Consider the following 21,401-nt stretch of genomic DNA (forward strand, 5'->3'; position numbering starts at 1 on the left):
CTGGACATCTTCACTGGCATTCTCTGTTTCTCCTGAGGAGATTCCCCTGTCTTGACCAAGGATTTCTCACCCTCCACAAGAAAGACTAAGGTGACTTCAGTAAAGCATTTGATAAGGTCTTATTATATCCTTGTGAACAAGTTGGATAAATGTGGTGTAACCAGTCCAGAGTGTGTGCTGCACATCCAAAAAGTGCTCATAAATGAATGAAGGAGGGACCCCACTGCCATTGATTAGCATGGATATCTACATTCTTCAGATGCTTATCATCTTTTTGTTTATTTCATCCCGTTCTAATTTCCGGCTTCTGAAGTCTCAGGAAAGTCTCAGGAAAAAATCCCCTGCAATGCCCTTTCTGACATAGGACCGTTTTTCCCCTTACCCCTGGTTAAAGCACCATTTTTGACCCTCATTTTGTACTTGCCTCCAACCTGAAAGAAGAAGCCCTGCTGCAAAAGAAAGCTGTAGCCCCAGGTTGTGACCGGGCAGTTTGAATTCAGGCAGTGGAGCGATGGAAAAAGGATTTTAGAAAAATCTGGACCTGTCCCCTGGGGGAATACAGAATAGGTCTATTCCCTCTTCTGTGTTGATCCCAGAGCAGGATAAAAGACATTCAGTGTAAGGACAGCAGTACTCAGTCTCCAATCCTAGCAACTTTCAGCCACTACAGCATAGGTGTAGAAAAGGATTTTATTAGAAAAAAAGCATACAGCTGTGATGCAAAGCTGCGACTGGCAATACGCGCCTTTCAAAAACATTCCACTGCCCATGTCTGCTTCCCCCCCTCTAGCCGTTTCACTGGGCCTGCTGCAGAGGCATCCAAACAGCCCGACCTTGGCTTCTTGCCTCACCAAAACAACTCTGTCCCTCTGGAATGCCCCCCTCCCCCTCGGTTCGCAGCCAGGCTTGACACACAGGTTGACTTTAATGGCAGGAGAACACAATCAGATGCACTGCACTCGTCTGTGGATCCTGACATTCAGGCCTCCATGGGTTGAAGAAATCCAAGAACCACTTTGAGGCAGGCAAGGTGTTGTGGTGGCTGGTGATTCCCTACCAAGAGGAACTGAGGCCACAGCATGCAAGCCTGATGTGCAGATGTCTTCCAGGTGTCCATATCCAGATGTGACAGACAGGCTACAAACTCACTGATAACTCTTCTTTCTTAATGATTCATGTAGGGATGAACAGCATTGCCAGAAAAGACCTTGAGAGGACAATTCAGAGACATAGTCCAGAGACTATGGACCGGAAGGTGAAGGAAATGGGAGGCGCAGATTGTGTTTTGGTCCATCTCCCAGTTGAGGGAGACAGCATATGAAAAGAAAAAAGGAGGACCTGGGGAATTACAAACCTGTCAGCTACTGTATACTGGGCAAGGTCCTCAAACAGATTAGCAAGCAGCAGGTTGTGAGCACTTGGATGGTATGCAACAATTCACAAGAGCAGCATGAGTTTGTCCAAACAAGTCATGCCAGATTAGCCTTATGTCAGCCCTACCAGGTGGACCCAGCCAGGAAATCAACTCCACAAGAAGGCTAAAGCCATTTTTATTGAGGTTGGCTGTAATAATAGAACCTTGCAAGTCTGGCTGTGCTGTTCCTCCGCCTCCTCCTCCTCCTCCTGTGAATTAGGGAGGTGTCTATCAGAGCCACTTCCAAATGTGATCTGTATATTCTGGACTTTAAAAATGTTTCAGCCCCTTTTGCCAAGGCGACGGTTCCTGTGTATTGCTGTCAAGGTCATCTTCCTTATTCTCTACACTTTATGCCCTTTTTCGACAAGAATTACAAGCTTAATAGATCTGGAGTATATCATGGATATAGTCTACCTTGATCTCAGCAAAGCACTTGACATGGCCTCTACTGTTAATAAAATTACTAACCTCTCATTAGAAGCGTGTATTAATCTCTCATGTTAATAAAATGCATTAACCTCTCATTAATGACATGGTAGAACATGCTTTCACAGAATATAGGCCAGTTATTATTACATGGATTCATCATTGTATTTAATTTATTATTTAAGAGACTCCATGCCACCTCTCCCAACTGACTCTAACTAGTAAAAATCAACAAATTATGTAACCAAAACTATGCAATAATAATGGTAACAATAATACAATAATATTTTCTATCAACATTCATTTGAAGGGCCACATCTCTCTAAAACGTGACTGCTCAGAGATTTCCAGACTAGTGAGCCTCCAGCCACTTTTTGGCTCCCTGTGGCTCTGGGTCTGCTTTGGACTTCTTCTTCACAGCTGAAGCCCAGCCCAGCCCAGCCCAACCCAGCAGCCAGGCCGGGCAGGCCTCATCACCAGCGGGAGCCAGATGACGGCGAAGGTCACCTGGGGCGGCGGAGCGCAGGGCGGCAGGGGTCTCGGGGGGGCAGGGTGGCAAGGGCGGCTGAGGCTGGGACTGGGCTGGGGGTGCTGCGGCTTCCCGGGGCTTGGCAAGCAGCCCCAGAGTCACTTGGGCAGGGGGCAGGCTGGCCAAAAGGGCAGAGATGAGGGGGAGATAGGTGGGGGCGGGAGTTGGAGGCAGTCCCTTACCTCACTGCGGCTCGGGGCTGGGAGGGACCAAGCCTGGAATGGCTTGGATTGGGGAGGTTACTTGCTTAACGACCTGCAATTCTCGGTTAATGACGGCAACCGGGACTTCCAGGATTGCGGTTGCTAAGTGATGTGGTCACATGACATCTCACTTTACAACCACATTGCTTAACAATGGAAATTTGGGTCCCAACTGTGGTCATAAATTAGCGCAAAGCCCTAAACCCGACTCTTGACTTTGGTGGCACTCTGTCCTGGTGCAGCTGAGATGGTGCTCTTTGTTTTCAATGCTATGAAGTGGGGAATTTCAGGAGGGGAATGTTGGAGATTCCACTGCACGCCGTGAACCTGTTCTTCCCATCCTGCTTCATCACAGAGCCTACTGACTTAGCCTAAACTTAGAGGACAGATGTGCCATTTCATCCTATGTTCCTGTAATCATTACAGTGAATGAACTGCCATAATAAAACATTAACCTGGGTGATTTGGGGTTGCATCAAAGAAATGAAATAGAGAGCGCAAAGTCCAGGGCTGCCCTCCCTTAGAGGTAGGACCCAGAAGAGCTCTGAGCAGAGATGGCACCAGTCTTCTGGGATGTGGTGAGTCCAAGCCAGGCCAAGCTTCCCAGGCATCCCATCCCCAGGTGGGGAACCTAAAGGTTCAGCAGCAACTACTTTCAGGTCCCCCAGACCCGCCTAGAGCGTAGGCTGCACGGACACCTTCCCCGACCTTCCTTACCTGCAGGATTCAGCAGGCCAGCTTGGAGGGATTTGGTCCAGGCACAGGGTTAGGCTAGGTCAGAGTTCCCCAGAGTGGTCAGTATGGACCCCCAAGGGTTGATGGGACTATCCAAGGGGTTGCAGTAATTATTATTAGTAGTAGTAGTACTACTACTTATTAGTTAAAGTAGTGTGTATTAAATTATTTTCATGTAATAAATGTTTGGGAGTTATGAGCAATCTGAAACTTCATGAAGGGATCAGTGAGCTGAAGAGTTTGGGGACCCTTGGGCTAGTTGATCCCCAAAGTGCCTTCCAACTCCAGGATTCTGATTTCACCCTTCTAAAGTCCCCCCGTTTGCTCTGACTGTTGGGAGTTGGGCTTATAGCACAAAATGGGGGCCTTAAGCAGGCACTTTACCTCTTCAAAGCTTCCACTCCCTTGTCAGAGGACCAGACATTTTGCTGGGAAGCCAAAATTATCAGAGTGGAGTGCCAGTCTCAGGAAGCCTGCCCTTCAGTCATGGTCCCCTCCCCACATGGGAAAACCTTTGGGAGTTCCCAAGAGATCGATGTTTGCTCATGGAAGCACCATGCTCCATTCCTGGTAAACCTGAGGGGAGTCTCCTTGTCCCCTCCCCAGATCCCAAATGGCCTCTTTTGCCTTCCCTCAGGAGGCCCCACAGGGGTGCACCTCAGGGGAGAGGGGACGGAGGGCTGTCGAGTCATTGGCCTGAGGAGGGCTTTCCAGGATTGCTCTCCATGTGTGTGTGTGGAAGGGTGAAATTTGTTTTAAAATGGTGTTAGGCCTCTTGTAGGCTCTACATGATGGTTTTATTGGGACCAGCAGAAGGAAATTAACACAGAGGGGAGTGAGGGGGAAAGACTGCTTTTAATTAAAAGTTTTGAAAGCTATAAGGCACATAGCTGCAAGGCATTTGAAGATTCAGGTGGGGGGGTGCTGAATGCTGACAGTCTGAGCTGAGGGGTGTCCAAGGGCAGCCAGTCCTGTGGGATGAAGACACAACCACCACCCCCAGCTCTGACAAGCGACTGTCTGGTGGCCTCCTTACACCCTGAACTCCAGCCCGGTGAGGCAGAAGACAGAAGCGGCTCGTTCTTTGCGTAACCCTTGCTTTTGCACCCACTTAGAAGCTGGCCCTTCCTTTGGGCTGTTTCTAATACCTGTGAGGATGCACGGATGGTCACAGGGGGTGGGGGGTTGGCGGGGCCTATAGACCCATCAGCTTTGGTTGCTTTTTATGTCTTTGTATGTTTTATTTCTATGTATTTAGTATTTATATTTATCAAAGTTATACAGCTGCCCACCTTTCTGGTGAAACTCTGAGTGGCAAACAAACTAAAAACATATTCAGTCCATGAAACCATTAAAAAAATCCAAACCACATGTCATATCATGCCTGGCCAAAGGGCCAGTTGCTTAACATTAGGGCCCAATGCCTAGGGAAAAATAAGGTCTTCGTCCCCTTCCAAAGGGCCAGCAGAGTTGGGGCCCTCTGCTCAGGGGACTCAGCAGGGCCCGTTCTGTAGGGAGGCACCAACACAGCTGCACGGCTGCATGGTCCCCCAGACTCCAGGGCAAGGGGGTGGGGGGGTGCAGAGCAGGGCCAGCCGTTGAGCCACCCCAGCGCTTTGCAAGAGCAAACGCACTTAAGAATGAACGGCTCCGAAGACAGGGTTGCTTTGGGAAATAATGTCATTTACCTTAAAGCAAGTGCTTACACCCACTGGTCTTCTCCGACCAGCCTGACACAGTCTTATTCCCTCCTTTTTGGCATTCATTAAGAAGGGATAGGAAGGGGGCCTTTTTGAATACAAACCAGGTTTTTGGCTTAGGGGAAAAAAGGAATGTTCTTTCTCTTCCTCCCAGATTCAATATCAGAGACTCCTCCAAATGATACTTATCCTGGGAATCGGAGGGTCGCTGCAGGTTGGCTTCCAAGGATCTATGATCACCTACACATCTGTGGTAAGCAGCCCCCTCCCAAGTAGGATCCACATGGAGGATCAACTCAGTGCTTTGCTCTCAGCTCTGCAGCGCCTGCCTTGAACTCAGCCCCTGAGGTCGAGAAGAAAGGTGCCATTTGTGTTTGGTGGCAGAGAAGAGGACCATGGGAGCATCTTCTGACTGCTTCTGTGGGATAAAGCAGTAGAAACGGAGGCAGCATGGAAGGACCTTCCTACTGCCAGGGACCTCCTCCACACTATCCCAAGACCAAACGCTGGGCTGATGCCTTCAGGCACGGCTGCCCGAATCCCCCAGACGCTGCTCAGCGGTGCCAGTATGCCGAAGGACGTCTTCCTTCACACCCCCAGGATCCAGTCCCACCTTCCTATTTACATTTTTTACTTTTTAAAAACTGGAGTTAAAAGAATTGGGAACCTGGCATGCTGCAAAGCATAATATTAACCTCTCGTTTGGCTTTCAGTTTGCCAGTAGAGTGATTTTGCTTTGGGTTTTGTTCTTTTTTCCCCTCAAAAGTCATGGCAGAAATGGGGCTGGGAGGCCTTCAGGAGGGCAGTCCCAGCCTCAAGAACGCCCCAAGCGCCCCAGCTTGTTGCCCCTTTCAGCAGAAGATCTTGAGGGGCTCTTTAGCAAGGCCCCCTTGGGGCTCCCCACACACATTCCCACCTTCAAACACTCCCCAGCCCCCAAAGGGTGCTGAAAAAGCAGCTATTCTCCCTCCAGCAATGCCACGGCCTGCCCGGCAACTGGAGCAGCTCCCCTCCATCTTTGGGGAAGACCCGTCTCCCTCACAGGGCAATGAGCACTGCTGGTCATCCCTTACCCTGGAAGTGGCCCTTAGAGGCCTTCCAAAGCCAGACCACCCCCCTCCCCCTGAAATGGAAACCCCCAAGAAAGAGGCCCAGCTAGTTCCAAAATGGGCAGGTTCTCATTACTGAGCCTGGTGCCCACTGACCAATGGCCACCATGGCATCCTTGTGGGTGCTACGGTCTCGGTTGTCCCTTTCTCCTCTTCCAGGAGTCTTCCACCATTTCCTCCTTTGGAGCTGTAACCAAGCTACAGTACCAGTTCCTACAGTAAGTGGTGGGAAACTATCTCTGCCTAACCACATCCCTCTTTTCCAGCACATCAAAGAGTTCATCAATGAAACCTGGCTGGAGAGGTTTGGACACTCAGTCCATCCTGCAACACTCACCTTCTTGTGGTCTTCGATGGTATCCATCTTTGGCTTGGGAGGTCTCCTGGGTGCCATGAGCAGCGGATGCCTGGCTGCCAGATATGGAAAGTGGGTCCCCGTTGCATATTTAGCTTCCATCAAGGCTGTCCTGCGGGCAGGAGCCATGAAAGGACAAGGAAGATGGGCCAACAGTCAAGTCCCGGGGAGTCCTTCAGCAGCAGTCAGGACTTTCCTCTTCAGCCAGGCCTTTTCAGTTGCCCTAGTAATAATTCTAATTGGTTGCTTGGTTGGTTTTTTTAATTGTTATAAGCTTCCTTGAGTACTTTAGGGTCAGAAAAGGAGGGGGAGGAGGAGGAGGAGGAATATGCATAGAGAAAAAGAGGAGATGTGCAGCTGAGGGTCTGGTGGTTGCTTTGCCCATAATTTATTTATTTTTATTTATTTATCTTTTATTTTCTATCCCATCTTTATTATTTTTATAAATAACTCAAGGTGGTGAACATACCTAATACTCCTTCCTCCTCCTGTTTTCCCCACAACCACCACCCTGTGAGGTGGGTTAGGCTGAGAGAGAGGGACTGGCCCAGGGTCGCCCAGCCACCTCTCATGCCTGAGGCGGGACTGGAACTCACCGTCTCCTGGTTTCTAGCCTGGAGCCTTAACCACGAGACCAAACTAGTGGAATCGTAGCCTGGTGCCATGGTATTAAGCAATAGGGATGAAGATCACTGGAAGTTTATCGGTTTTCAGTGGCCCCTCAGTTTTCGTATTAACAAAGCTGAATGCATTTTGGAAGTTGTGCTAGGCAATTTTTTTTAAAGCCAGTAATGCCAAATCAGCCAAGGGTAGAAAAGTACCTTCCTAACCAGATTGTGGTTAGTTTCTCCAGTTGCCATGGTTTTTTCCCTATATCCCATAAAGACAGCCCAAAGAACTGGATGTGTTTAGCTGCGAGAAAACTGAGGGGGATACGATAGCCCAGCTCCAGTATCTCAAGGCCTGTGACGTAGAAGGAGGTCAGGGCTGGTCTCAAGTGCAGGACATGGAATGGACTTACATTACTGGAAAGCAAAACCTTCCTGAATGTTGGAAAGAAACTTCCTGAATGGAATGAATGACCCAGAGAGGCAGTGGAAATACTGCCTCTCTGGGTGGCAAGTGCCATCTCAGGGAGGCCGCAATGTAAATTCCCCCCATGAGAGGAATGTCCAAGGGGGGTTGGACCAGGAGGCCTCCAGGCTCCCTCCTCTACTACGATCCTGGGCACTCAGACCCAGCATTCCCACAGGGCTGGTATGTCCAGGCAATATCCTGAAGTGGGGGTTGGGGGAGGAGCAGGCCATGCAAGCCATCAGCACTGGGGCAGGAGAGGGACCGTTTTAATCCAAAAGGCCCCAGAGTTGCTGTACAATCTGCACAGGGAGGATAAAGCTTTTGGTCCAGCTGCCCAAAGAAGGGCCCCTGCCTTAAGAGGCCCCATCCCAATGGAGGTGCTCTAAGCTGTTTTGTTTGCCAATCTTCCTATTTTTCAACCCCACCCCCGCCTGACAATAATGGGGCAAGAGAGTCACGGGCTTTCTTTTTCTTAAGGAAGAGATGGTTACAGCTGGACCTCCTGTGAAGAGGCCACTCCCTCTTTGACACAGAAATCCCCATCTCCTCCCATGATCCACGTGGCACCTGCTTCTGGGCCTCCTTAGCCATCCTTCCCCTTTTTATGGGCAGGAAGAACTGCTTCTTGGGCAGCAACGTGCTCCTGCTGGCAAGCGCCTTCCTCTCAGGCTTCAGCAAGATGGCCAGATCTGTCGAGCTCATTCTGATGGGACGTTTCCTGTGTGGCGTCAGCACAGGTATGCACTCACCTCTCACAGCCTCTGGCCAGGTCCCCTTCAAGCATGAACATACAGACCCTGGTCGCGAGGCCACCCAGAACCATTAATTGGGAAGGGCAGGAGGAAGAGACTCAACTTAAGCCCCAGAGGGCATCAAGGTCATTGCATCGTTGAGCGGGCTGTGGGCTGCCACCCCTGGCGCAAGGCTTTCTTGTGCCACCATCAAGATTTCCATCTAGCCTAGCCACATCCACAAAGGCTTGGCTGAGTCAAAATGAAAAGCTGGGACCCACCAGGAAGAGTCAGGAGATCTGTTGGGGAGCCAGGTAGAACAAGGAGCCCCACCCGGCCTGCCCCACATCCTAGGCAGCACTATGCAGTACCAACCCCACTAATGCCAAGCCAATTTCCAAATGTTCAGTTCCCCATTTTGTGCCTCTCCCCCCATGTGGCCAGTCTGCTCTTGAAATCAGGATTGGTAGTGCAGCAAGCACTTTTGCTTCATGTGGTCCTAATAACTTTTGTTATCTGCCTTCCATTCAAGGTGTGTGTGTCCTTCTTCATCCCCAGTACCTCGGGGAAGTTTCCCCCAGAAAACTCCGTGGGTTTACTAATTCAACTGCTTCTGTGTTTTGGAGTCTGGGCAAAGTCCTTGGTCAAGTTATGGGACAAAGGTAAGTCATGCTTACCCAAATGCCATGGTTTCATTTTCATTTTTCAGCATTAATGGCTGTGGTCATCTGTCCAGAGTACCCAGTCTTCCTAGCTGAGGGGGTTCCCTACCCACATCCCAGAGCCAAGTTTCATCAGTTGAACCAAGCTTTAGATTTGCAGTGGGTTTAAAGTAGTCCTGAGCCTTTTCTTCCTTCGTATTTATTCAGCGTCCCAGAGCAGCCTGGTAACCCTGATCTGACCTCCTGCCTTCTTAAGGCTCCTGAAGTGTCTCATACATTTGATTTACCCAGCTTCATTCCTCTGTATTCACTCCCGCAAACCCACAGTAGCTGTAGAACAGAGAGGGCAACTGCAGGACAGCCAGGACAGAACAGCAGCTCTTTCACCACATCACCAACTGAGTGGGAGTAGGATCCCTAGACCAGAAAGGCTCTTTATGCTGCTACACTCCTGGGCTGCTGGCAGGAATCACACAGTCATGGATGGATCACTGAAAGACGCTTATCGGTCATTAGCCCAACTCTCTGCTCAATCCAGGAATCCATGGAACATCCATGGATGTGCCCACCTCTCCAGTGAGGGGACCCCCTTTCGTATTTCAGGCAGGCAGTCCCAAGGACCCAAGGACTGTATGTCAGTGGCTCTACATCAAGCTGGAGGAAGTGTTGTGGCATACTGCAGGGCTTCATTTCAAGTCCTGTGCCATTCAACAGATTTATAAATAACTTGGGGGGGAGGGTTGAAAAATATTGTCAAATTTGTGGGTTACACAAAGATAAGGCAGAACAGTCAGCACCTTAGAGGGCAGTATCAAGACTCAAAGGGCGTTGACAAGCTGGAACAATGAGCTAAATCCAGCAAGATGAATTTTGACAGAGACGAATGCAAATCAGAGGCATGACTACAGGATGGGGGGAACTATACTGGCCAGCAAAAAATCTGGGTGTCCTGGTGGGTTACAAGCTGACAGTTGATGCAGCTGCAAAAAAAGCAACTGCAATTCTAGGCTGATCAACAGAAGCCTAGTGTCAAGATCAAGTGAAGTCATCATTCCTTTATATTCTGCATTAGTCAGGCCATACCTAGAGTACTGAGTCCAGTTCTGGGCACCATGTTTTAGGAAGGACACTGACAAACTGGAGGGTCTCCAGAAGAGAGAGCAACCAAGGTTATGATCAGCCTGGAAGAAAATATTTAATGAGGAATGGTTGGAGGTGTTGGTTGTCAGAAGACAGCAGGGAGACATGATAGCAGTCCTCAAAGTATCTGAAGGGCTGCCGTGTACAAGATAGGCCAGAATTGTGTAGAGTTGTTCCAGAAAATAGGATAAGGAACAATGGATTTCTGTTAAAAGGAAGCTGATTTCAATTGGACATCAGGAAAAAAAAATCAGCAGTGGAAGAGACTTTCCTTTGCTAGCGTGTTAAACAGAAGCTAAATGGCCTCCTGTCAGGGATGCTTTGGCACTGGCTGATCCCTGAGGTCCTTACAATCTTTATGGTATGCGATTTTATGAAGAGTGCAAGATAGCAAAGAGAGGTATGTCTCATCTCATTTCCTCCACAAGCCTTTGGAAACAACCTGGGTTTCCTCTCTGCTTTACTAGGGAGCTTTTGGGAAGTGAGACCCTCTGGCCATTGCTGCTGGCCTTCAGTGGAGTTACGGCCTTGGTTCCGCTGCTCTCTCTACCGTTCTTCCCCGAGTCTCCACCTCACTTGTTCTTGCATAAAGGAGATGAAGAAGGATGTGTGAAAGGTAACAGACAACAAGACTTCTTCCCTTCCTCAAGAAATGTTAACATTAGAAAGTCTCAAAAAGGCAGTGGCAAACTGGAGCAAGTCCAAGGGAGGCTACCAAGATGGGGTAGATTTGGAAACAAAGCTCAGTGCAGGATGGTTAAAGGATCTGGACATGTTTACCCTGCAGAAGAGACAACCGAGGGGAGATGCGATAGCAGTCTCTCAATTGTCAGGTCAGTCTATCATGAGGCTGCCCTCATCTGTGACTTGATCATGGGTGGGACGGCTGACCTGGCATGTATTACTGAGACCTGGTTGGGCTTGGAGGGGGCGCTCCTCTCAGAGCTGTGCCCCGCCAGGTTCCGGGTGTAGCATCAGCCAACACCTCAGGACAGGGGTGGGGGAGTAGCAATTGCCACCTAGGATTCTCTGATGGCTTTCTGAAGCATCACATGGCACTGCACCTAACAACCATGCTGGATTTGCTTAATGACAGCAACCGGAACTGCCATCATAAGTCGCCATGGACATGTTACATTGCGCTTTATGACCATGTCGTTTAGCGATGGAGTTGCCAGTCCCAATTACCATTGTTAAGCGAGGACTACCTGAATATGCTTTTTATATAGTTTTTGTATGGTTTTTATTGTTCTTAAATTGTTGTATTGTTTTGGTGTTTTTATATTGTTTTTAATTGTTTGTGAGCTGCCCAGAGTTATATATTTGAGATGGGCAGCTATATAAATTAGATGATAGATGATAGATAGAGAGATGTAGATAGATATAGACAGATACATAGATAGATGATATAGATGACTGATAGATAGATGACGATAGATAGATGATAGAGATGCCAAAGGGTTTTCATATAGAGAATGGAATGGACGCGTTCCCTGTTGCCCCAGTGGGCAGGGCCAGAACCAATTCAAACTACATGCAAGAAGGTTCAGGCTGGGCATCAGAAACAGACTGTGTGAGTGTTAGCCAGGCTGCCACATGAAGGGATGAGTTCCCCCACGCTCTCTCAAGGTCTTCAAACAGAGGCTAAGTAGCCATCTGTCGAAACTGCCTTAGCAGGACCCGCACCATACAAATTCTAAGATCCCTTCCAATTCTGTGATTTTATAAACAATGTGGGGTCTCATTTTCTCTGAGCCAAATAATCCTGCCCACTCCCCTGTTTCCACTTTTCCTTTTGTTCCTCAGTTAGCGTACATGGTCTCGCACTGCAAAGCATCACCCCCGCCAACTCCAGGTGCTCCCAACTGTTTTCCTCTACAGAAATAACAGCTGCACCATTTCTGGTCTGCCACAAAGCAGAGTTGCTCCAGGAAGAAATGTGCCAGGTGGTTCTGCTGCAGGGCAGGAAGTCAGATGAGATGCATCCGCTGGGCCCAAAGTTGTGTTATGGGGCAGTGATACTCCGTGCCCACGTCCGCGTCATGGGATGATCCATTTCTCATTCCTAGCAATGAAGGCGTTTTGGGGGGAAGGGGTCCATCAGGCAGAGCTGGATGACTTGCGGAAGGAGCGTGTGGCCCTGAAGAGCGCCCAGCACAAGAGTGTCCTTGAGCTGGTGAAGGAGCCGTCCCTGCGCTGGCAGCTGTACATGTTGCTTGTCCTCGTGGTGACCACCCAGCTGAGCGGCATCCAGGCAGTTGAGTGGTCCTTTGCTTCTGGGGAGGTCCTTGGTCCTTTGCTTCCAGGGAGGTGGGGACACCTCTCCCTTGGAGATACAGAACCAGAGAAAACCCTACAATTTCCCTTGCCCTATTTTTCCCTTGGGATTGGAATTGCTTCTGCTACCAGCAGAGATGCAGCATTTCCAAGCCCAGACCGGCTTTTGCTTCTTTTCCTTCCTAAGTCTGGCTTGTTCTCTGACCTGCCCCAAACTCTCTGTCTTCTGTGAAAAAGTCCCTCCCCACCTAAGGACCCTGCTTGGTCCAGGACTGCCCCTGCACAGTCATGGGCATCTTCCCATGGCCCAGCGAGCATCCCCTGATGGCTTCCATAGGACTCATGGTTCCTCCTCCTCAGATCTACTCCTACACCTTTGAAGTGCTCCAGACAGCCGGGTTCCACCTCAACCTCATCCCTTACTTGGCCCTGGGAGTGAGCCTCTGCGAACTTCTCTCCACAGTCCTTTGTGTGAGTGAGTAGCTCTGCAAGGGGAGCAGGTGAAATGCAGCAGGAACTGGCCAGGACAGCTGCTGCCCCACCTCAAGGGAGGACCTGTTCCTTCAAGGGAGGTGGTGGTGGTGAGTCAGAACAGGATCATGGGTATAGACAGCCTGAGTGGCTTTGTGGTCACAAGTTGGACCCTCCGCAAGCACCAGGCCTTTACAGCATAATCCTGCTGGTGGACTTTGAAACCATGGCCATGTCCAATGTAAATAAGGTCTTGCAGGACCCGGATGGACAAGACATTTGAGGGCAGCTCACAATGTGGGATGACCTTCCTTCCTCCTGGTCCTTGGAAGGAAGGCAACCTGTGGTAAGTAGGGTGGCCAACAGGCCTCAGGGTAGGGAGTTCCTCAAGCAGCAGCATTGCCCCCCATGCCCAGCTATGAACAAACTTGTCATAGACCTAACACCAGAGGACCCTGTCTGGACCTGCAACTGATCAGCCATGGCAGGTGCATCCTCCCTACTCCCAAGCAGTCATTTCTCTCCCCCGCCCCACAGAGCTTCATCATTGAACGGTCCGGAAGGAAGGTGCTGCTCTGGGCAGGCTATGCTTTGATGGGCACCATGCTGGCTGTTATCACCTTGGCTCTCTCCCTGCAGGTGAGCAAATGTCCCTTGAACATCTCATCCAAGCAAGGAATGCCCAGCTGTGGAGTGATTTACTGGAGGAGGGCATTGCACTTCAAAATGGAGGAAGGTCTAAGCCAAATATGCAATAGAACTTGAGTTAACTATACTTACTAATTTTCCTCATTGAACACAGTAGAAATCATAGCAGGAGCTTTGGGAGTGATAACAAAGCTCCAGGTTACACTTCCCTGATCTAACAGGTCCCCCCCACACACACACACACACACTTTTGTGGTCAGAAAAGGAGGAGGCAACCCAAGGAAGATGGTTTGATTCCCAACACAGAACCAAGACTGGTGACCAAGTCCTTATAGGCTGAGCAAAGCCAGAAGAGGAAGTTTAAGTGTCTTCTGCTCATAACACAAGGACCATGTAGATGGGGAGGCCAAGAATGGTGGGAAAAGACTTGGCCAGGGAACCAGGATGTCAATTATTGGTGGGCTTTCGATAAAAATCCATCACCAACAAGGAATCTCCTGGCCCTTGAATCATTGAGAGTCGGATGGCATAGAAGTTTAATAATAGTAATTTAATGAACTAAAATGCAGTTTTGATTATTTCAGCCCTGGTTCTCCTGGATGCCCTACTGTAGCCTGTCTTTGATCTTCTGTTTTGTGTTCGTCTTTGGAATGGGCCCAGGTAGGATCTTCAGCACAGATTTATATGGATACTGGCAGGTTACTTTTTCATTTAAAGCTTTCAAAGTAGGGGGCAGAACAAAGTGCGCTCACTAAATCAATATCCCACCAGGAAGCTCCTTAGACTGCAAATATGAATCCAAACAGCCAGTTTGGTGTAGTGATTAAGGCATCAGACTAGAAACCAGGAGACCGTGAGTTCTAGTCCCACTTTAGGCACAAAGCCAGCTGGGTGACCTTGGGCCAGTCACTTTCTCTCAGCCCTAGGAAGCAGACAATGGCAAACCACTTCCAGAAAACCTTGCCAAGGAAACTGCAGGGACTTGTCCAGGCAGTCTCTGAGAATCAGACATGATTGAACAATTAAAAAAAAAACAGGGTTAATTAAAGGGTCTGAATGTTGGACAGACCATAATCTGGTGGTGTCAAGAGTAGATTTTGAGAAAAATAGACATGGAAAAATTTGAAAGTAACAAGAGTGAAAGTAGAATGACTGTAGAAAGAGGCAGCAGGAGTCCTGTGTGAAAAGAATCAGAAGATACATTAATCTCCCAACAGAATGGGCATAAGGAAAGAGGATGTGGAAGCTGCTTGGAGCGTAGTGGGAAGAATTATGTTGTAGAGTGTTGCAGAAGTGTTGGAGTTGTGCCAAATGGAAAGCATGGGAAGAAACCTGCATGGTGGAATGATGAAGGGCTATGGCAAAGGAGAAGATACACATCTCAACTGCTGCAAGAACAGGAGTGAGGAAAAGATACTGTATAATATGTATTATACTGTATATAATAAAATATACAGTATATGCAAAGACTGTAATCAAAGAGAGCAAGAACAGTTAAGATTAAAAGAGGCAGAGAAAATGCAGAGCTATTTTGATGGAAATAAAAATATGCTAGAAGTGAGCAAAGAAAGCTGAATTGAGGCGAAACTGAAGCGAGGGAATGATGAAAGGAATATTTCAGAGACTTTTATTGGAAGGATAGGGATATGCTTTAAAGGCGACAATGAGCTGCTTGAATTGCCCCCAGAAGTTCAATGGGAGCCAGTGCAACTCTTGTAGCACTGGAGTTATGTGCACTTATCAAGGTATTCTCAATACGGAAGGTGCTGCTGCATTTTGGACTGGCTGAAGCTCCCGGATGCTCCGGACAGCCCCAGGTAAAATAGCCCAATTGGGAGGTGACTAAGACACGAGTGACCATGAGCAGTGCCTCGCAGTCTAATGGGTACAAGTGGTGCACAGGATGCTGCCATCTGCTCCTCGAACAGGAGCCACAAGTCCAGGAGGACCCCCAGATTGCCTCAGGGGAATTACTCCATCCAGAGGTAATGATCACTAGATATGAAGTACTCTAAAACCCATATTCACTCAGTTTTGTGGGGTTAAACTGAAGCCAATTTTCCCCATCAAAACCTTCAGAGTCTCCAGGCACGGAGTATCTTTTTAGAGACATATAACTGAGTATCATAGGCATACTGATGATACTCAACTCTCTGCCGAAGGATGACATCACCCAGGGGTTTCATGCAGATGTTAAATAGGATTGGGGAGAGAGTTGAGCCCTGTAGCACCCAACAAAACAGAGGCTAGGAACCCACCTTAGAGGAAGGAGGAAAATCACCAAAGAACTGTGCCCCCCACTCCCCATACCCCCAGTCTAAATGGATACCATGATATTAAAAACCATCTCAGCAATATCTAAGGCCAATATATAACCGCCAGTATCTTCTTTAGTAGATGCCTTTTATTCTAGTTCCTTTTTCTTTTAGTTGGTGTTTCCTTTTGTTCTTTTTTAATATAATTTTTATTAAAGAAACTTTACAAAGTTAAAAGATAAACACCAAGCAATATAGAAAAAGAAGTAAGAAAGAAGGAAAGATAAAGAAAAAGGTGTGGAAAACAATACAGGAAGTCCTTGCTTAACAACCAATTGTTTAGTGTCAGTTCAGACTTATGACAGTGCTGGAAAAACCGACTTACAGCCAGTCCTCACACTTACGACCGTCATTGCGTCCCTGCATTCATGTGATCACAATTTGGGTACTTGGCAACCGGTTCACATTTATGACCATCACAGCATCCTGTGGTCATATGATCACCATTTTTTACCTTTCCAGCCAGCTTCTGGCAAGCAAATCAATGGGGAACCATATGATTTGCTTAACAAATACATGGTTCACTTAATGCCCAGTGATTCGCTTAACGACTGCCACAAAAAGGTCATGAAATCGGGTCAGATCCACTTAATGACCACTTTGCTTAGCAACCGAAATCCTGGTCCCAATTGTGATTGTTAAGCGAGGACTACCTGTAAAGAGCAAAGAGAAAGAAAAAGAAAATAAAAAGATACTTAAAGAAGGGACTCTGATCTTCTTTAGAGCAGTTGAAGTCATTTCCCCGCTTCAGAATTACATATCATGGTTCCCTTCTCCCCCATCCAGTGGCCAGGATTCGGGGGAGGTGGGCTAGGATGGTAAGATCACCTGGAGATGTGTCACTGAAAAATTTGCTATGGCAGCTATGTTAATGGAATTTATGTACCTTGGTAGAATGTTTGCTGAAGAGAAATTATAGGATATGCAAACGCTTATAGGAAGGTAGTGGGTGCTGCAATTAACAAATGTTTCCCAAAAGAAGCAACTCGGCTGTATGTATAAGTGGCTTCTGGCCACAGGTAAACATAGATTTGTTTGAAGTGCCTGGTCTGGGGCACTGGAAACCCCTAATGACTAGAGACAGCCCTGCTTGCGTGATTTCCAGGAGCGTAAGCAGTTGCCAGGCCTGGGCATCCTCTTTGGCTACAGTTCCACATCCATCCCGACTTCTCCCTTCCCCAACCACATCTAATAAAGTGGCTAGCTCCCCCTCCTGGCCACAGAGACGTTTTAGGTGCTACTGAGCGAAGGAGGCTGCTCAGGAAATCCACTTGATGAGAAATCTCCATAAGATTACTTGTAGGATTGGTGGTGTTGGCAACAGCAGCAAACTGTCCTCTGCTTTTCCCCACAGCCGGTGCCACAGCCTCTGTGAGGATGGAGATCTTTGACCAATCGTCCAGAGCATCTGCCTTTGTGATCGGTGGTGTCCTGAGCTGGGCTGGAGTCTTTGTGATCGGAATGGTGTTTCCATTGATTGTGGTAAGTGATTCTTGTCCAGATGGATTTATTCCTCCAATTTGTGTAATCTGCAGTTAAGAAAGTTGGGGGAATCAACTGCCAGCCTCTTGTGGTTGGCTGAAGCCGACCTGCAGAATGATGCAAAGTTGGCAATATGAGCTGAATCCCAGGGCTTGGCATTCGGAAACCAAAGTCAGGAATATTTATTGGGAATCTGCACAAGAAACAGTGTGTGTTCAGCTAACAAATGCTTGCTTCATAGTTCTAAAAGGTTATGGGTTTGTTTTTTTTCCATCCTCAGGAAAACTTCCGTCATTTCAGCTTCCTCATCTTCATGGGGGCCCTTTACACTTCAGGCTTTCTTATTTACTTCTTCCTGCCTGAGACAAAGAGAAAATCCATCCTAGAAATCCAAGAAGAATTTGAGAAACTTAATTTTAAGAAGAAACAAATTCCTGTCTTAGAAACCCAGCTGACCAAAGACCACGAATTTTGTACTAAACTATGACGCAGAGGCACCCCCAAACCTCGGAGAAGCCCTGCGCAACCCAGCCTGGGCTGCACTGCAGCTTTATGGGGGATGCCTTTAGATGACGCTCCAGCAGCAGGTGTCACCATTGCTTCTCCATCCCTGATACGTTACAGCAAAGCCTGAAAAGCAGGTCCAGTCACCAAATCATGGTTCTTTTGTGATGACCAAAAAAAAGAAGAGACACTAAATCCGTTCAGAAATAAACATCGTTGTATTCTTGAAGGGATAATATTGTACTTTTTGATAAACCATATAGGGCCTAGCCAGCTTTGCTAGGACTGCAGCATGGCTTTAAAGGACGAGGAAGAGAATGCTTCCAAAGAGTCCCCTGGCACCTGGTGCCAGCTGCCTTTCACCTCTACCTGCATCATCTGAATCTTGGAGGGCCTGCAATTTGCCCTCTGGCCCAGCTGCAGAAGTGCAGGAAGGCACACTCATCACCATCTCGATAAAGTTTATAATCTTCTTTGCCGCCGGCATATTTAATCTCACTTTTAAGGCTACCTCTTGAGGAAACGAGTTCTGCGCTGTGGGGAAAAGTCATTTTAACTGTCCTTCAGATTCACTGATTCCAGCATTAGAAAGAGGAGAGGACCTTCTCCCTCTGTATTTTTACCCCACTTCCTCAATACTGGCCATTTTAATGTTCACAGAGGTCCTTCTGGAGCTCTTTGTACCTCCTTTTTGTTTTTAACCCATATGGATTATTTGATATTATAACCAACTTGGCGACCTCACTGCTCACTTCTAACTCCAGATTTATTACCCCAGTCCCACTCCTTCATTGCAAGAGCTGGCCATTTATTCCCACTCTTCTTTAATCTGCTATTATGCTTGCCTCACAACTCTGGGAATTCATAGATGAAGCTGATTACTTAGATCCCTTCAGTCTGGTTCTGTTTTATGTTGGCAAGAAAGTGCATTGCTAAGCCTTGTACTTAAGCAGGAGGGGTGGCTGTTAAATTCCACTGAATTTCCCGGTGACCCTCCTTCTTGTCAGCTTCCTGTTCTATTCCCTCATGGACTGGTGTTGTCAGAAAGTGTTACAGGGCATTTATGCTAGTATAACTTAAACAGTGAATGAGGTCATTGAAGCAGCAGACATGACAAAACAATAAGAGAAGAATGATACGGCAATATTGAAGCACAAAATGGCTTAAAAGCTAATCAAAAAGGAAACTCAAAACCCCAAACTCTAGATTACCCTTCCTGGAATTTCAGCTTGATGCTTTAAACTATGGCAGACAACGGACCAGATCTCTCAGTGCAGTCGTCTAAACTGATACAGCCCAAAGGTGCGGAACCGTTCTTCTCGGGCAGCGTAAAATAGCTCTGAGACGGAATGACCGAAGTACCTGGGTCCCCCTCAGAGGCATTTCTCCAGCACTGATTTCCCACCAGACCAAGCAGAGCTCTTTCCATTCAGCCTAAAACCATTTTGAAAAGATCCAATTTAATCACATTCATCCAAGAATCCTGGAAGCTGAGACAATATCAAACTCCTAAACACTCTATGAGAAAGGTGGGTTCAATCCCAGATGATAAATCTATGCCAGAAGTTTTTTCCAGAATATCCACACTCTGCAATCATGCTCGGCGCGTCCTTGGTGCCAGGGGCCAGTGAGTGGCATATTCTGCTGCCAGAAAGTGCCAAGGTGGCACTTGCCTTTTCCTGCCAGTGGGATGTTTCTCCTTTTCTTTTTTTAAAATGTTGCTTTTTTGCCCCTAGATCTGTGGCTGCAGAGATATCAAAAACGATCAGGGGCATGGCAAGAAAAAGGAACACTGAATTGTTCCCTCCAAACCTTGATAGTGATGAACCTTCTCCATCATTTGAGGCTGAGGGTTGACCATCAAGCTGTGAAAATCCCATTCCAGTTAAATTGGAGCAGCAACCAAAAGGATGTTGATATTAGAAGCCTTGCAGGGTTCTGCCCAGCTACTGAGGGCCCAGCCCAGCATGTTGCACAGGGCTCTGGCCAGAGATTAAGAGACCAAAAAGCATCCCAGGCCTTCAGGTCTTTTTCTCACTGCTATCCACCCATTGTAGACTCAGCAGAAACCACCCCAGCGTGCATAGCCAGCCTCAATAACATTGGTTCAAGTTATGGCCAAATACTGCCATCCTGATTCTGGGTATGAAGCACGTGGTACAAAAAAGTGAAGTCCACCAGCTTTGCTACCCTCCCTGTTCGTCATGTCACCTGCCAGTGGGGAATGAGGGGTTGCAGCAGAAATAGAGTGAGGCCGGTGCAGGCCTCAGAACACATCAGACTGGCACCGTATATATTTATGTATTGGGTTAGTCAATTTAGCAGTTGTAAGAGTAGTAGTAACCTGCCCTGGTTTGCAGTCTCTGGACAGCATACAGCAGAATAAGAACAATTGATAGAAATGAATTGAGGTGGTTTTCTGCCCCCAGGAGCCCACATGCAAGCATGCCAGTTTAAAATGGGCTACCCACCTTTCTGACTCCCCATTTGCTTTGGCAGCAAGAGCAAAGGAGAGCTCTGCTCCAGGAGAGGCACCTCATCTATAGCCAGTTTGGGGGAACAGAAGACCCACAGACTTAACATCCCATTATGGCAAAGATGCGCTCCCCATCCCATGGTTTAGGCCCATCTGCAGGGGAGCGACTTCACCACAGACACAGACGCACCACTCTGCTTGCTTTCTCTGGGGAAGGGTGGGGGCTTAAGCAGATGCTTTCCATTGGGGAACAGTCCTGGCCTGCTTCCCCTCCCAGCTTCCTTTGCCCCGGAATCATGGGAAAGGGGAAGAAGCAGGGACACGGTTCCTTTGGTGTGAGTTCGCTGACCCCGTGGATCACTCCTAGAGATAAGAGAGCCAAGAGAGAAGGCCCACCCTCCCCCATTCTTCCTCGAGAAGCTCCACACCCCAGGATTAGGCGCTGCCGCGGCTCATCTGCAGGCAAGGGATGGTTTTGATATGTCCAGTGACAACTTCATTTGGGATTTTGGCAAGCCTCACAACATTCTGATTTGCAAGTCAGTTAACTATGGTCTGGATAGCAGGATAATTAAGTGAAATTGGCTGAAAATCATATTCAAAGAATACTCATCAATGGTCCTGCATCAGAAGTCAGTGCTGGACTGAGGAGTCTTCAGTATTTTTATTGACTTGGACAACTAAAAGAAAGAGCTGCTTCTGAAACGTTCAGATGGCCCGATCTAGTAAGCTGTTATATAAAATTCAAAGCGATTTTGGTAAGATAGAAAAAGCAAGAGAAATTTAGCAAATGTAACATTATTCCCTTGGGGAAAAGATAAAACAAACGTGTAAGCAAGCAAGGGGTTGCCATAAGATTTGCAGAACAGATCTGGGTATTCTGGTCAGTCACAGGCTGACTATGGGCCAGCAAGATACCGTGGCTGCCCAAAGCAAGCACAGTTTTAGGCTGCAATAAAAGAAGCCCTGTCTCCATATCACAGAAAATCATCATTCCACATTATTGGTCTGGGACCATAGAGTAAATAAAAATGAAATGAACTTATTCCACTTGGTTTTGTCTTAGTGAGATTCCCACCCTAAGCACTGGGTCTCATTCTGGGCTCCACACTTTAGGGAGATTTTAGGAAAACTGGAAGAGGTT

The 21,401-nt window shown here is 47.8% G+C and overlaps 1 protein-coding gene across 2 annotated transcripts; it reads left to right on the top strand.

Annotated features, from left to right (window-relative positions):
- The first annotated feature begins 3,080 nt into the window (after positions 1 to 3,080).
- Positions 3,081 to 18,046, top strand: LOC134505971 (solute carrier family 2, facilitated glucose transporter member 11-like). Of its 2 annotated transcripts, none has more exons than XM_063315931.1 (12): positions 3,081 to 3,153; positions 5,165 to 5,263; positions 6,386 to 6,546; positions 8,164 to 8,288; positions 8,815 to 8,944; positions 10,552 to 10,700; positions 12,154 to 12,341; positions 12,722 to 12,832; positions 13,370 to 13,471; positions 14,065 to 14,140; positions 17,150 to 17,277; positions 17,558 to 18,042. In XM_063315931.1, exons 1-12 carry the CDS (start codon positions 3,130 to 3,132, stop codon positions 17,762 to 17,764), a joined length of 1,500 nt encoding a protein of 499 aa, XP_063172001.1. In that variant the 5' UTR covers positions 3,081 to 3,129; the 3' UTR covers positions 17,765 to 18,042. The 2 variants fall into 2 exon arrangements, with proteins under 2 accessions (XP_063172001.1, XP_063172002.1); XM_063315932.1 differs by having other exon boundaries at positions 3,116 to 3,197; positions 17,558 to 18,046.
- The last annotated feature ends 3,355 nt before the right edge of the window (positions 18,047 to 21,401 follow it).

This window comes from Candoia aspera, chromosome 15 (genome assembly GCF_035149785.1).
Source record: "Candoia aspera isolate rCanAsp1 chromosome 15, rCanAsp1.hap2, whole genome shotgun sequence".
Lineage (NCBI taxonomy): Eukaryota > Metazoa > Chordata > Lepidosauria > Squamata > Boidae > Candoia > Candoia aspera.

Excerpts from the sequence above, each read along its gene's own strand:
- LOC134505971 (XM_063315931.1), top strand. The coding sequence starts at position 3,130 with ATGGCACCAGTCTTCTGGGATGTG. Across the intron at positions 6,547-8,163 it reads CTGGCTGCCAGATATGGAAA|GAAGAACTGCTTCTTGGGCA; the intron begins GTGGGTCCCCGT and ends TTTTATGGGCAG. Across the intron at positions 8,945-10,551 it reads GGTCAAGTTATGGGACAAAG|GGAGCTTTTGGGAAGTGAGA; the intron begins GTAAGTCATGCT and ends CTGCTTTACTAG.